Source organism: Xiphophorus maculatus, chromosome 12, assembly GCF_002775205.1.
Source record: "Xiphophorus maculatus strain JP 163 A chromosome 12, X_maculatus-5.0-male, whole genome shotgun sequence".
NCBI lineage: Eukaryota > Metazoa > Chordata > Actinopteri > Cyprinodontiformes > Poeciliidae > Xiphophorus > Xiphophorus maculatus.
Window position 1 is genome coordinate 7,368,123 of NC_036454.1, and position 16,129 is coordinate 7,384,251.

Sequence of the window (16,129 nt, forward strand, 5' to 3'; positions counted from 1 at the left end):
ATATACCCATGAGCGTTAAAGTAGCTTTACTGGTTTTACTGACCTGCCTATTTGTCCATAAAGGAATATTTGTATGTCTTTAATATTTTTACAACAGAAGTGACTTAATGAATGTTAGTTTAACTTCAACTATCAAAGGCAATAAATTCTAGTTAGATATTATGAGTGACTGAAGTTGATCAATCCCAGCATTAAAAAATGTTAGTTTGACAGCACTAATTGGATCAGTAGAGGATCAGGAAATTTGGATTAGATATAAATTGAATTGTGAATTTACACAAGCAGTGTAAATGTCAAATTTTAAATATAGTAGAGGAGAGTGTTTTTAACCCGATTTTCATAAGTTAAGTTATTGTGCTTCGAATTTGTACTCATAAAAAGCAATGTAAAAATAAGTATTCACAACCTATTAAAATCAGTAATCAACACAAAGTGTAACTTTTTATAAAGTTAATCTTTTTTCTTCAGTTCTTTAATTCTACCTTTTTATTGGTGAAATTCTTGATAGCTTTTAGTTTGTGATAGTGTTTTACCCTTTCCAATCTTGTCTTCATCTTATCTGCATCAATTTTCCTTGACTGGTTTTCATACAGCTATCATTACATCTGCATTTCCTCCAAGTTTCCCATTTGGGCATGATATAAAAACAATGCATGTATGAATGGACTTGCATATGATATATAACACAGCTGAAAGAAATTATAAGTATATTAAATGACAGCCTACCTTGCAGCAACACAATAATGTATAATTTCAGATAGAGGCCAGGAGGTCCCTCTGGAGAATGATGTGATTCATCTCTGACAGAGACATCACTTCCACTCTAAGCAAAGGGATAAGACATGTTAGCTGTCGCTTCTCGTTCCCTGTCCCTTCAAAGTAAAGCTACCGTGATGAATCAGAGGCCGGCTGAATGTGCTGTTCCAGCATGCCCTCTGTCTACTTTGTGCATTTTGGTGCATGGAAAAATGTCGGAACGAATGTTGCATTTTAACTGTAAGACAAAGGAGCAGTGAGCATTTGTGTAAAGCTGCAAACATGCCAGGGACATATGCAAATGAGTGAGGAATCTGGATATGTGATGCCCCGATGAGTAAACAAAGCTGTCTGCACCCACTCATTCCACTCATGTTGACATCTTTATGTTTTTTCCAACAGAATGTGATGTACTCTGGCTTCTGCTGGGGCACTGGCAAAACAACATTTAAACTGAAGCCACGGTTTATTGATTTTATTTATCCACTCCACTGGCTTTCAGCTTTTTGGCATCTGAAACCAAATTTGTGAAACTGGGAAAACATGTCATAGGCCATCAAAGTACACAAAAGTTTCTGTAAAACATACAATTTTCCTTGGTTGTACTTAAGTCTGACCTTTAATTTGTAATGCTATTTGAGCATAGGCCTGATTTTGGCCTAATCCCCCTTTAAACAAACACCTCAACACTTTCCTCCTCATCATTATATTTAGTGCTAGCTAAGTCCTATCTCACCATTGTATCCAAAAGCACGAAGTCACGAACTCTTACAAATCTGAAGAATGTACAAATCTCTGAATGTTGATAAATCTACTGTAAGTTGAGAACAGAATAAAACAAATCTGGAGAATGTGCTCCCAGATGTAGTGACTTTCCACTAATTCAGAGTTGATAGCAGCATTGATTGGTTATCTTAAGTAACTGAAGACCTTTGCTAGAAAGAACCCAGGTGGCTTCTAAATTAAATTGTGTAGAATCTATACTACATGACACAATTTGACTCTCTTCTTGTGTTTTTATATTTTTTGCTTTTAGATACCAGAATATTCCTCATGCTTAATCAAACAATACAGAGCCATTTTTACTACAAATAACAATCTAAAAATGGTTCAGACCACTGATTGGTAAAAACAACCATCATCTGTGGTTTCCTAAATGAGCCTTGAAGTCCTAAACATACCAACACTTTACAATATTCTTTGAGAAAAGAAAATGTAAATCTGGGCTCTAGGTTTTTGTTTCTCTGCTGATACATAAAAGATAAATAACCCAAAAACAAAGATTTGATACGAGTCATTTCACCACTTAATTACAATTAGGTCTGATTTAGTTCTTAATTTGTTACAATCTTATTCATAGCAACATGATGCAATAAATTGGAAAAAGGCAATAATGTGACGATTTGCTGCTGAATGAGAATAAGTATTAAATTGTTTTTAAAAAATTATTTGATTATTTAACTTCACATCATGATTGCTACTGAATGAGCCTAAAATATGTGATGCTACAAAATATATGTATCACTCATTCAGTACTGAATAGCAATAAAAAAAAAAAATTTACAGTTGAGCCCTGCTTATTCATCATTGTGGATTCACCTATTCACAGATTTTTCTTTGAAGCATAACTCCAAGTCTTTCGTAGAAAATGTGTCTATTCACAAATGTTTTTGTGAAGCATACCTAAAATATTTGAAAGAAAATGCAGCCTGGGAAGCTGAAATACCGTAGTGCAAGATTATGTTACACATTAGAGCCCCAATGATTTTTCTTGTGGCTGATTGACTGTACACCCAAGAGCAGAGATAAGGAAAGCCATGGATGTTAGCTTCTCAACTAGTGCCATGACAGTTTCCACTTTGCGTATTAATGTAGACTGAGTTATATCTGTTTACAGGTGTTTCAATAGGAGGTCTCAAGTACGGTAAATTTCTGCCAGTTGTGTGGTGGTGTCCGTATCCCCTGCAATTACCAGGAGTCAACTGTATTCCATTGTTTAAAGAATAGGTGTACCTTTGAAATATATCAACAGAGTGCCGATTAGAGCACTATATATTAAAGCTGCAGAGTATTTTTTGTCTAAATTGAGTCTTTGAAAGTACTATCTAGTTGCTGTCGGTATGTGTCTTTGTTTGAAGTTAATACATTATTTTAAGTCCCATATTATTCTCCTGGCAGGAAGTAGCCTTGATTTGCTTGATTTTGTTGATAAAACCGGTTAACCCTCTTATTACGATCCTGATTGCTGCGACTGGGTTTGATATTATATAGTTACGGACATAAAGACTGTCTGACAACACAAAAGCATTAAGGAAGTCCCCTGCCAACTTCTAAATCGTTTGGGTACTTAGAAAAATAAATGATAAGACAATGAAAGACTAAATCACAATGTGTATTTCTGTGACTGTTAATTGTTGTAGTGTTTGTGCCTTTTCAATGTGCCTTTAATTTCTCAATCAGGGGCAAATAAAACTTTATTGCAATAACTGGAATAAAACTGAAAACTGTAGGAAGAATGAAAGCTACTGCAACTAGCTTACAGTTAATTGCTAATAAGACCAAAGTCTACATTTGGTTTGGAGCTTCCTACTAGTTCCCATGAAAAGGGCCATTTCACAGTTTTTCATAGTTAGTAGTTCAAATCCCCAACTGCTTAGAGTGATTAATAAAAAATAAAGTATGCTTATAAGGATTATATAAAATAAAATTTGATATTTCTGAAACCTTGAATCTATTTGTGAAGATATAAAAAGCAATATACTCTGTGCATTTTTGGCATTAGAACCATCTCTTAATGTAGACGAAAAAATACATTAAGAGATACAATATACAATACAATATATAATATATAATATTGCCCAAATCATGTTAGTCTTGTAAGATGGATGTATTGTTACATCCCTCTCTAAGAAAAATGGCTTACGCAGTGCTTTTTTTCTGCATATTAAAAGTTAGCTTCCTTGTGCGTAATTGTTTTACTCAATGTGAACACATAAGATATGTGAGTACTTAGAAATCAACTAAGATACACATGTAGTACAAGCAACTAATCTATAGACACACAAGAAAGTGTTGTCTTTATTAAGTTGTTACCAAAGCTTGAATCTGTGCAGCAGTAATAAGTAGTTTATCCAACTCTGAAGTGAAACTATCTCAAATGGAAAATGAAGCAAAGAAGAGCCAAGATCAAACCATTCCATGCAATAGAAAATTTTCAAGAGTATTTCCATCATACAATTTGTTTAACATACTTAAAGGAATAAAAAATATAATACTTAATGCTTGAGTCGGTTGCAGGGCTGTATAAATCTGTATTTAATGTGAAATATTGTATTAAAACGTTGTAAACTTGTTGGTATTGTCCTTCACATGAAGTCCTCCCCTGTTCTCATGCAAATAGAAACCCGTCAAGTAATTGCAATGCTGCTCTCTGTCACTACGGTGGGCTAATCTGAATGAAGCTGTGAGGCACAATAGGCTGCCAGCAACAGGATGCAGTGACTTCAGCAGTGATTAACAACACCTTGTAAGATGCAACATGATTTACTTGAAGATGAAAAGATTAGAATTGTGACTTAGTAAGAAAAAAATATATTTTTCTGCTTCTAATCAAAGTGACATTGCTGTAATACAATTGTGTGTCTTGAAGAAAAGAGGCTGATGGTAGAGTGGGAAGGATCTACTTTCAGCTGTACTTTGACAAAAGAGAAGATTTGAAAGCAGTCAGCAGCAATCAATTCTGCTAATGTTAAAATAAATATATTTATTTTCCACATAATGTAAGTTGAGACAAGGAAACTTAATAGTGATGAAATCAATCAGTACCATATTGCTAATTAGTAGCCTAAGCAGGTTACCTGCACCATTGTAAAGGTATGTTGAACTTTGTGAAAATATCACACTGTTAACACAAAGAAGCTACTTTTCATCATTAAAAGCAGAAAATGTCAACTATTCCATGCCAAAAAACACATACAGCAATGTTATGTATAACAAATAACTATGTTTTTATTTGATACATTGACACATGACCTGAGACTTGGAACCCCATTTTGTTTGTTGATAGTGTTAACACTCACTCAGTCACAAGTCAAGATAATTTAATGTACACATGTCAGTTTCTTTCAACTAAACATATTCCTAAAAATCCAGAATTTCATTCTGTTTCAAAAATACAAGGAAATAATGTCTAGGTTTAGCAGACAGAGCACTGACACAGGTGAGGGAGAGTCAGCCCAGAGAAACTCTATACAGCCAGACAACACATGGGTCACTCAGAGACTTTTGCTAGCATTGAATTAGAAGAACTTAAGACTCAATAAATGATTAAAAAACATTATAGTTGTTTTAGAAACTTTTTAAATCCTTGGTGTACCTTAATCCTGGTAACTGGGCTATGCCTACTTTATGTACTCCTAAATCTGTCATCTTATGAGTACCACCACAGTAAAAAGTTGTCTCCAAATATCACCACATTGATATTGTATTTTCAAACAGCTTCATGGCAGCGACCTATTTAATTCCTTCAGATTTTCTTTTAAATAAAATCAAACATGTTGCATGTTTGGTGGAAGAACGTTGTTCAGTAATGAATTTCATTTTTACATGCCACTCGAAGTCAGAATTACATGTGAGAAAATTGGATGTGTTTCACATGAACCATTACCACCAAATCCAATATCGCTGCCAAGCAACAAAAAGTTGTCTATAATTGGAACCAAAAAAAGCTTCCTTCGCTGAATATGTTACAGCAAAATAGTATAAGAATTAACATGGACAATAAATTTTTCACGCTATAGTTTATGATCTGTCTTTGTGTTAAAACATACTTTGTTTTGTTGTTTTGTGTGTGTCTATAACCACTGGATCACTTTGTTCATATTTGCCATCAAAATATCATAGATACAAACATTTCTTCAGATTACCACAGAAGGCAGCCCCAAAACCACCTGTGCAACAGTTTGAAAACCATTACTGCAGATTGAACCATACAGGATCTAATCTTAATATTATATAAAGGCTTCTGTTTGGATACTAGAATTTTGTTCAAAGAATAACGCAATTTCATCAGTAGAATTATTGGGGGTTTGTCGACATTTAGGGATTATTTCTTTCATTTAACAGTTTCTAACAAAAACAAGACATATTTTGCTTCGTTCTGTGGAATCCATGCAATGACAGGTGAAATAAACTGCTAATGAACAGGCAGAAAAGAGAGAGGAGAAAAAAGTGAAGACGACAGAGGAGATACACGAAGCGTGCTGTGAGGTAAAATAGCGCTATTGTTAGTCAGTGCTGAGGGAAAAGTGCTGTGGTGCAGAAAGAGTGGAAAGTCTTGACAGCTTTCTGGTGGCAGTCTGACGGCTGAGCAGGGAGGCTGGAAGGAAAGTGCAGCAGAGGGTTGCTGTCAGGCCACACCAGAGCCCCGTTTAACAAGGTCCAGAGATAAGCTGCACCACAACACTTTGCAGGCGAATGAGAGGGGGGTGAGTAGTGCGATGTAAGGAGGGATGAGTAGAGCTCATGCATTTTTCCCCACTCTCACCACCTGTCATGCCTGCCATCCCTCGAATTCCTTACATGTGTATTGGAGCGAAGATTGGAAATTTTGAGGAAGGACCGGAGTTGAACGGGATTCAGAGAATTGGAGGAGTATCTCCCGTTGTATGATTATCACAGTTTGTGACATGTTGACATCTTCATCTGTACATGAAGGATGTGTAAATGGTTGTAGATAATGTTCATTTCTTACTGAGCTGGACAGCAGTGTAATATCAGAGCGGATCGTTGTATGCTGTTTAATATCGAAGTCTGATCATTTATATTGTAAAGATTGAAGGAAATTTGATAAAGCCATTTTTTTTCTTTAGTTGTTAAAACTGATTCTGGCACAACATAGTGAGTCAACACAGAAGCTGATCTTTAATTATTTGATTTTGATTCATATCATCTGGTAACTCTAAAACCTTGTTTTACAATTTTTTATGAAAATATCATGCAGGATGTGTTACATGTACTGCTCAGAAAGGAAAACTGATGAGTTGCATTTTTATGAAGATAAAAGTTGGAACAATTTAGTATAAAGGAGCAGTGGATTTGATAAATGCAAAAACAGTCTATTACATCTTTATTGTGAGAAAATGAACATCTATGATCTGCTTATATTTCTAATGTCACAGATTAAACATTATTGATGTCTTTATATACCCCCATAAGAGGTGATCTGCACAGTATATCAAGAGTGTAAGTTTAAGCCACTTTAGTGGAACTTTTTTTTTTTTTTACAACAGAGCTACTTCCATCTTCCACATAATCTGCTGAGGATAAACTAAGTTACATTGACTTCTAGCATGACCTTTCTAAACCTATTTGATATTCTGTTTAAAAAATTTCAAGATACTCCCTTTATGTGGTAAGAATTTATGGTCATTCCTGAATATAAACCCTAACACTGAGACTTTATATAATAAATAAAGGGTAATGGTGGCATAATGTAGCTCCATCCAAAATAATTTATTGGTTCTGGCTACCTGGTACCACTATCAAATTTTCATTTTTTTTTCTGCTTGGCATGGTGATTTTTCTCCCACTATCAGGCACAATGTCAGCGTCAGGAACACTAAAACACCATTAGTTATGTCTGCCTTATTAGATCAAGCTAATTCCATACAGCAGCCACCCACCCAATTCAAAATGAGTCAACAGTTGAGAGGACTCCTGCTGCTTTCAATCCAAACAACATCAAAGCTAAAACATCCAGTGAATCAATTTTTAAACTGGATTAACTGTTCTGTTTTTTCGTGTTAAACATCGAGCTCATTTCAAAAGAATATTTGGAATTTTGCTTGATTTTTATTACATTTCAGCTGACACTTATTCAAAAGAGACAAATAGCACATTTATTGTCTAGGGAGCACTGAAAGGTTGCCTGTTTTATTATTTTGTGTGTGCACTTTCCAAGATTCTCTTTTTTTTTTACAGATTTCCAGGTTATATTTATTTAATATTTACTGATTCACTTGTGTCTTTTCTTAATGTCTCCACAGGGGGGCGACTCCTTTTCCTGGTGATGTGGCTGAACCTATTGCCTCAAACTGACAGCTGCCCTGCCAAGTGTGTGTGCTACAGTGAGCCCAGGCCCACTGTGGCTTGCCAACAACAAGGACTGTTTTCGATTCCTACAGTGATTCCTGTACGGAGCCAACGGATATTCCTCCAGAGTAACAAGCTGACAGTGGTGAGGTCCACTAGCTTCAGTTCTTGCCACAATCTTACTGTTCTCTGGCTCTACTCAAACAACATAACCTACATCGAGGCTGGAGCCTTTTTTGGTCTGGAAAAACTGGAGGAACTGGATATTGGAGATAACAGCAACCTCCGCACCATTAACCCAACGGCCTTTCGGGGTTTAACTAAGCTGCACACCCTCCACCTTCACAGGTGTGGCCTGTCAGAGCTCCCTGTTGGGGTTTTCAGAGGAATGTTCTCTCTCCAGTATCTTTACTTGCAGGATAATAACATCAGCACTCTGCATGATGACACCTTTGTGGACCTTGCCAATCTCACTTATCTCTACCTGCATAATAACAAGATCAAGATAGTAACAGACAACATGTTTCGTGGCGTAATAAATCTGGACAGGCTACTGCTACACCAGAACCAGGTAATTTTTGTACAACCCAGGGCTTTTAGTGATCTCGGAAAACTAAAATCCTTGTTCCTGTTCTTCAACAACATTACTGTCTTGACTGGGGAGACAATGGATCCTCTGGTTTCCCTTCAGTATTTGCGCTTAAATGGGAATCAGTGGATTTGTGACTGCCGTGCGAGGACCTTGTGGGATTGGTTCAAACGTTTCAAAGGCTCCAGTTCAGAATTAGAGTGCTATGTCCCAGAGTTCCTGGCAGGAAAGGATCTGAAACAACTGAAAAGTGAAGAATTGGAGGGATGTGTTGAAACATCACAAATCCAGACAACTCTCTTTAACTCCAAGGCACAGTCTGGGAAATTTTCCTCAACTGAAAGCCCTCTAGGCGACAACATTCCCAAGTGTTGTCTTGGAGATAATGACAAATCCTCCATCCTTTCTGGAAAGAGTCGCCAGATCACTAATAATCCCCCTAAGGAAAAGGAGAACATATCCAAGACCAAATACAAGCAGCAAGAAAGAACAAAAAATGAGACCCAGAATAAGCAAAATGATGGGCCACTGGGGACCTTATCCAACAACCTGGACAAGACATTGGAAAACCTAAACCCTGAATTCATAGAGAATCCAGAATCATCTACAGCATCAAACAAAAAGAAAAAGAAGTGTTCCAGAAAAACAAAATTGGATTCCCACTGCAGTAAAAGTCAAAGCTCTACTTTGCAAGTGCTGCACTTTCTCATCATTCCCATGATTTGGATATCTCTAGCCATGTCTTAGGACTCCTGATAACACTCTGCACAAAGGATTTAAGAATGTTTATGCTAATGACAATGATACAGAAGATCCAGTGACGCCTACAACAGACAGTGACTGAGAAGCAAGGAGTCATGTTGATCCAACGTTGCTGGAGACAAACAATAATGAAAAGAGTACAATAAAAGAAACGGATGCCTTTACAGAACACTACAGATCTAATGTAAATATTGATTTGGTGCCCAAAATTGTTTGTTCTCTATGTACTCAACTGTACTGTGTCTAAGATACACTTCGGAGAATCCTCCTTTTTCCCCCTTAAAAGCTTTTACTGCTTAGACAGACCACAGGAAGACAAAATGAAGGACAAAAAAAGGTGGGGAAAAAGGCTTCATACAGGAAATCAGAGACAGAATGCACACAAAGAATGTTTGGTCTGTTTAAAGAAGAAAAAAAAACAATCCCCTTTCATTATTTATTCAAAGTCATACATTTGTTGTAATGTTCTTTTTTATGTTTATAAAAACAAATGTTTTGCCTCCCCTGAATTTTAGTTCTATATTTTCATGACAGAAAGGATATATGGGGAGCATTTATGAAATGAATGATGTCCTTTTATTCACTGGGGATTGCAATGGAATCATAGATATGCATTTTATTTTACTTGTGTACAAGTATGAATATATTATGAATAAAAGTTCTTATTTCATAGATGTTTATTTGTGTGGTATTTTTCTGAAATACCAAAAACACTTGATATATGTTGTTCTGTTTTCTGTGATTTTTTTCAGCCATTGGCCTAGTAAGCCATTCGATGGCCCTTTGGCCATTTTTGTCAGTACAGCCATTTTTATATGTATGACTTGAAAAACTGTATCATTGGAGATGCATTTTACTTTGTTAATCGTACTCATCTGAGTTTTTCTCTAACAATTTAAATATTTTTACCTTCTGCAAAAATGTTGATAGTGAAAGGCAGACTTCTTCAGTCTACCTCTGTCTGTCACATGTGACATGCTGCATGAACTTTGTTCAGATATCCCCTGCCATCCTGGGAGAGCTGTTGGAACATTATTCACTACATTCGTTGACCTGTAAAACAGAGCATCATGGTTAGGAAGCAGGATAGGAATATTCTTTAAGCTTTGTCTAAAGAAAATTATTGGCACTATAATTAGACCTGAAAAAATTACACCTTGAAAAATCTAATATTTAATCACATAGTAGTATGATAATTCATTTATTTCTAGGAAAAACTGATGAATACACTCTTTCTCTGAGACCATCATTGGCAAGGGTGAGTTCAGCTTTGTTAGAGCAACAAAATAATGTGCAAAATACTGTATATATTACAGTTTTCCAAGCCATGCACACAAACATAGGTTTGAATATATATTTTTTTCTATTTTCTTGCTCATTACTTGCAATGCTAATATACAAATCATTGACAGTACTAACACCTGCTTGGATGTCAGTGGATTAGTGAAATGTTCTATATTTTACTGATACAGTAAGGACATTTTGAGGAGGTCGTCTAAAAGTTATCTTGGTTTGATCAGGGGTCAATATGTCAAATTATACAAGAGTCAACTGGCAAAAAGGGAATGAGAAACGGAATTTTAAAAAAAATGTATACGACAATGTTTTTTCCAAAAACTAATTACATAAAATTATATATGAGCAAATGTATGACTATATTTTGATAATTCATGGAAGTACCTATGAAAATAATATTGGTTCTTGTACTGTGGTGAGAAACAACTTGCTTGTGAGTTCATAGTGCCAGTTCAAATTTATGAAGCAGTAGGACAAATAGGTGGAAGGGTAAAATAATTTATTGTTTGAAATAAAAAGGTTTGGGAGCAGATTAACACATTGTAACTTTGTTTTTAGATTTCTGGAGTCATATTTTCCAAATTACTGTATTATGGGAAAAAAAGCTGGTCTTGTTAGAATTAGAGTAGCAGTCCTCTTTGATCCCTCTCATCTCTAGGTTGTGTTCTTGCTCTCTTGATATTGATGTTGCTATAAACTGCAGAAAAAAAATACTATAATCACTGATGTTTCAAAAAAGTTCAATGTCAGCAACGACCCAGCCACTATGTTTACTAGTTTTAAATAGGTGCTGCACATGAAATGTGATGACACAGAATGATTTGCCCCAGGAAGTTTAAATAAAATTCAGAATATGATTAGAGGTTTATACATTGCAAATGCAGTGCATCCTATGTAAGTGTGCATGAAAATTACATAGAAATATTTTTAAAATGACATCTTACATCAAAACATTGACTATCGGAGCAGCAGAGACCCTCAAGGCATTGCATAAAAAACTAGTATGAGATATTAGAACATAATGCTTCATATGAAACATCCCTTCCGGGACAAATCGCCTGAAACACATCCATGCTGGGCTGTCCACTGGCTGAGACAATGTAGTTACAGTGTGCTTTAATCTATGCTGAGAACTTGTCAACAATGCTCAGTTTATCTCGCTGTATGAGAAATCTTTAGAAGACTGGGTCCACACAAAGACCTGAAGCTTTTTTTGATGTTGTCAATTAGGGGTATAAAGTAATAGAACCTGCGAAAATTGATTTTGGGAAGAAAACAACAGGGAAAAATAACACAGTCCCAACCCCCAGCAAAAATAGCTTCATTGGGGTTTGTATCCATATATGAGCTGCATCCTTCAAAGATACCAGTAGTTGCACATGACTCATTCAAGCATCTTCTGTATATCTACATAGAGTTTCATAAAAAAAATAGGGGCTGGGAAGATCCTTAGCCAAGTCCCGCAGCAACCATATGTTAAAATGGCTACATGAACAATACAGCCTGCAACTCAGCTAGACTTAACTTCATCTATCCAGCTGTTTTAAGCAGTAGTCGTTTTATACAGACTGAAAGCAAACTTAAATAAGTAATAGATTTTTATTTCATATATATTTAAAAAAATACAATGAAATAAAATTGTTTCTATTGTTGAGAGTATATCAATGAAGTAGAGTTTTCCGTCAGATCTAGGAAATCAAGTGACACTTTGGAAGGGAACAACATTTGAAATCTTTCAGTAACCAATAGGCATGGAGGGAGTACCCAAAGAAATCACTGCAACTTCTCAGTCAGAAGTAATATTCATCTACTAGTCAACCAGCTGTTAGTCTCCAAAACTCCCATTACTGCACTGCATTTTTTTTTTGTTATTCTGATAAAATCAAGCCTGGCTTTAAGACTTTGAAGAGGAGACTCATACTAAGAATAATACTAATAATAACAAAACAATAAACCACAAAACAACTCAAGATCCTAACTTATTTTCACTTAGAACCAGGATAGCTAGGAAATACTTTTTCCTTAATACATTACATGATATTACTTTAGAATATGAATGTCTTGTTTGGTATGTGGTATGGGTAATGATCTGTAAGACCTGAAAAAATCAAAAACTGAAGAAATACATAAGAAGGTAAACAGGACTGTACCTAAAAAGGGCTTTTATACTGGTTACCATGCTAGCTATCTTGTGACATCAGTATTTAAAAAGTTTGATAAATACAAACATGACATAGCAGTAAAGATAAAGTTATACATTAAAAAGACAATTAAATTCATACATTCTTTGTCAAAACATACTTATTCAATTGGCCTGGAATCAAAGGACAATTTAAATGAGTTAATTAAGGATCTTATTTATTATAGACCTTATATTTTTGATAACATCAAATATTTTACAAGTATTTACATCTGTTTTTTTTTGTTGTTTTTTTTGCTGTCACTCATCAAACGAGTGAAAGACCACAATTTTGCCTTATATGTAATATATTTATTCTTTTGTCCTTAATTTATACAGCTACCCTTTGGCCACGTTGATTGGTTCCTCAAACATAATTTAGATAATCATGGAAAAAAACATTAGTAAACATGCAACATGTACAACTGCAAATGCTCAATGGTAATTTGTATGGTTGCTAATGGGAAAAAGATTTGCAGAGCACAATAAAAAAAAACACATGCATAACATAACACCTATATTATATAGGATTTATCAGTTTGATAAATCAACATCAACTACAGTAAATACATATTTGTAAATGATCAGATCATAAACAGAGACTTTTATTATGTTTTACATTTATTATTTCCTTTTCAAACAAAATTCAATAAATAGGCTGTTTATACAATACCTCTGGGAAATTACAAAGGGGTTAGCTAAATACATAAAAACAAACAAGATGAAAATCACTTATTGTGATTTATCAACAGCCTTACAAAAAATTCTTACCCTGATAGAATATGAATATTTCCTTCTCTCAACCTCTCAGCATTATATCACCTTGGTGGTGCCACTACCAAAGTTACATTTAAAAAGTGTTACACAGTGAAACTTTGTGCTTTGTCATGTCAGAAAGGAGACCTTTCCCACTTTCAGAACCTTTCCCACTGCCAGTGTATAAGATTCAATATGCAGTTCAATATAAAAACAATGTATAAAGGAAGAATAAAATAAACTGTTTGTATGTGTCCCAACATGTCAACTAATACTTGAAAGCACCTCTTAATTCAAGTTGAACATTTAGTATTCTTCAATAGGAAGATGTTAATTTTTCGGAAAACTTCTCCAAATCTGTCAGATTGTGATTTCTTGTGCACTGCTGTTTTCCTGTGATCCCACATACTTTCTATTTATTTTAGCTCTGGACTATGGTTGGGTGATTCCAAAACTTTATTTTTGCTGCTATTAAAGCCCACTCCACACATCAGCTCACTGCCAGATTGCTAAAGGCGCCTCAATGAATGTTTTGTTCAGAAATCATTAGAATCTGGATTTGAGAACTTACTTCTCCTCTACAAATCCCTCCTGATTTTTGGCAGCTCACACACTTTTAATCTCCGCTGGATTGACTAAAGCAAATTGCTTCATCTACTGTCTTCCACATCTGCAAAGCATAAACTCGTATATAGACTCACCTGCTTGCCCACTTCTCGCTGTTCCTTCGTGTTACAGGTCCCAAGTGTCAGGACTGTGATGTACACAATCTGAAGAATAGTAAAACAATATTCAGCAATTATGAAAAAAGCATTGCCTTTAGCGTCCAGATATACTAATTTACTTGTTAGCCAACAAACCTTTTATAGTATACAATATCAATATTTTACATTACCTATTTTTTTATAAACCTTGTTTACCGTTTACCCATTTTCACATCATCATCCTTCACTTAGATGAAGACAACCAAAGTATAGTGTATTAAACAGGATAAATCAACTATTTATAACGTTTTACTGCACTAAGCTGCTGATTAACTGGTCAAACTTATTTAATACTGATCAAAACAGAATTACAAGACTTACAAACATTATATACAGAATTTAACATGGCATCATTTCAACTTTAACCTCTGAATTCCCACGCTTCATGAACAAAGAATAGTTTCTCTAAATTTAAAGTCAGCTAGACTCAGTTTACTCTCAGACTCTTAGCTACTTTATAAGACACCAAGCACCATTCATTGAATATTATTCTAACACATGCAAAATAAAACTCTTAAAACCCGGAGTTAGTAAGATATCGCGGTCTTTCAATCATTTCACCCCGTGAGACTTCCCCGGTGCAGATTGGCTTCCTGTCAATCTAAACCTCGGCTGATAAAAACCTACAACCATTAGCAACTATTATCACAGTGCTATCAAATGATCAAATGAAAGGCAAACATCTTAAAGAGCAGTTTTTGTGAAAGGACCTGAAGAATAGTAAAACGGGATTCAGCGAAGACCACGGAAACTCTGCCTTCAGATTGTGTCTGAGGTAAACAGGAAGTCCGCCACAAAACCAACCCGGAAGCAACGATCCCTATATAAAGGTTCCGCTTCGCCGCTACTGCCCACATCTCAACCCCAGTAAAGCAATGCAAATACAGGCAGAATAACATTACAAAAAATTCTAACAAAATATAATTTATTCATCTTTTGAAAAAATTAAATAGATAGTATATGAAAATATTTCAAAATGATATAACAACCAAAAATAATGTGGGGGCATTTTTAGGTGCACCACATTCCTCTGAATTACCTTGATTCAACTGGACCTTTGCAATACCTCACCACACTATCTAAAAAGAAATGGTTCATAAATCTTATTATTAAACTTCTGCAAATTTCATGGGAACTTTCCTCGTACTGACTCTTCTCACTTCCCCAGAATTATGCTGGAGTATCTAGCAAAAATGTTTTCACTTCCAAACCTTTAAAAAGTCAGTATAATGTATTTTCCATGTATGTAGAGCCATTTTATAACACAATTGATAAGTCAACTTCAGTTTTGAAAATGCTCTATATATCACACATGATTTAAAAGAAATTTGAAATTGGGCCTCTGTCTCTTTAAGAATCTCCTACTCTTTCTGACACACCACAACAATGCTTCTTATTATGTTGTCAACTGTTCTTAGGAGAACTGGACTGAGAAGCAGTCTGTATGATACGGCCAGCAGGTGCATAGTTCACCAGGAAGGAGACCGCAGCTCAAAGGAGGAGTTTTGTGAAAACAGGAGGCAAATGGCTGCCACGGGAGATTCAAGGATTCCTCAAGCATGCATGAAAGGATCAAAGCAACACTCCAAGTATGTTTTCAATGAGGGGATAACATTTTAAAATGATATAAAGCTCAAAAAGTTGATTTTAAATATTACATTTTCTTCAAAAAATATTTAATCCTACTACTTGCAAATTTCTTGGTAAGCACTTTGAGTGTGCTTCAGCACCCAATGTGACATTGTGACATCTCCGTCCCTTTATGACAACAGTGTACCCATTTTTAGATAGCAACTCCCACAATGTCACAAAGCTCAAATCATCTCAAACTGGTTCCTTGAAGTGAACAATGAGTTCACTGTACTGTAGTGACTTTCACAGTCACCACATTGCAATCCAATAGAGCACCCATAGAATCAGTCCAAATGGGATATT

General features: G+C 35.3%; 1 protein-coding gene and 1 long non-coding RNA gene across 3 annotated transcripts in view; one reads left to right on the forward strand and one right to left on the reverse strand.

Moving 5' to 3' along the window:
• Positions 1-9,871, forward strand: part of rtn4r (reticulon 4 receptor) — a 52,774-nt gene extending 42,903 nt beyond the window's left edge. The window contains exon 2 of the mRNA XM_005801003.3: positions 7,803-9,871. Coding sequence (XP_005801060.1) covers positions 7,803-9,184 — 1,382 coding nt within the window. The 3' untranslated portion in view covers positions 9,185-9,871. The remainder of the gene's footprint in view (positions 1-7,802) is intronic.
• LOC111610368 overlaps positions 1-14,987 on the reverse strand; it is a 69,624-nt gene extending 54,637 nt beyond the window's left edge. The window contains exons 1-4 of one of the 2 annotated variants that reach the window (XR_002753633.1): positions 14,905-14,987; positions 14,132-14,200; positions 10,109-10,252; positions 727-823 (exon numbers count right to left, since the gene is read on the reverse strand). This is a non-coding gene — a long non-coding RNA (uncharacterized LOC111610368). The remainder of the gene's footprint in view (positions 1-726; positions 824-10,108; positions 10,253-14,131; positions 14,201-14,904) is intronic. The other variant, XR_002753634.1, reaches the window with a different exon arrangement.
• Between the last annotated feature and the right edge of the window lie 1,142 nt (positions 14,988-16,129).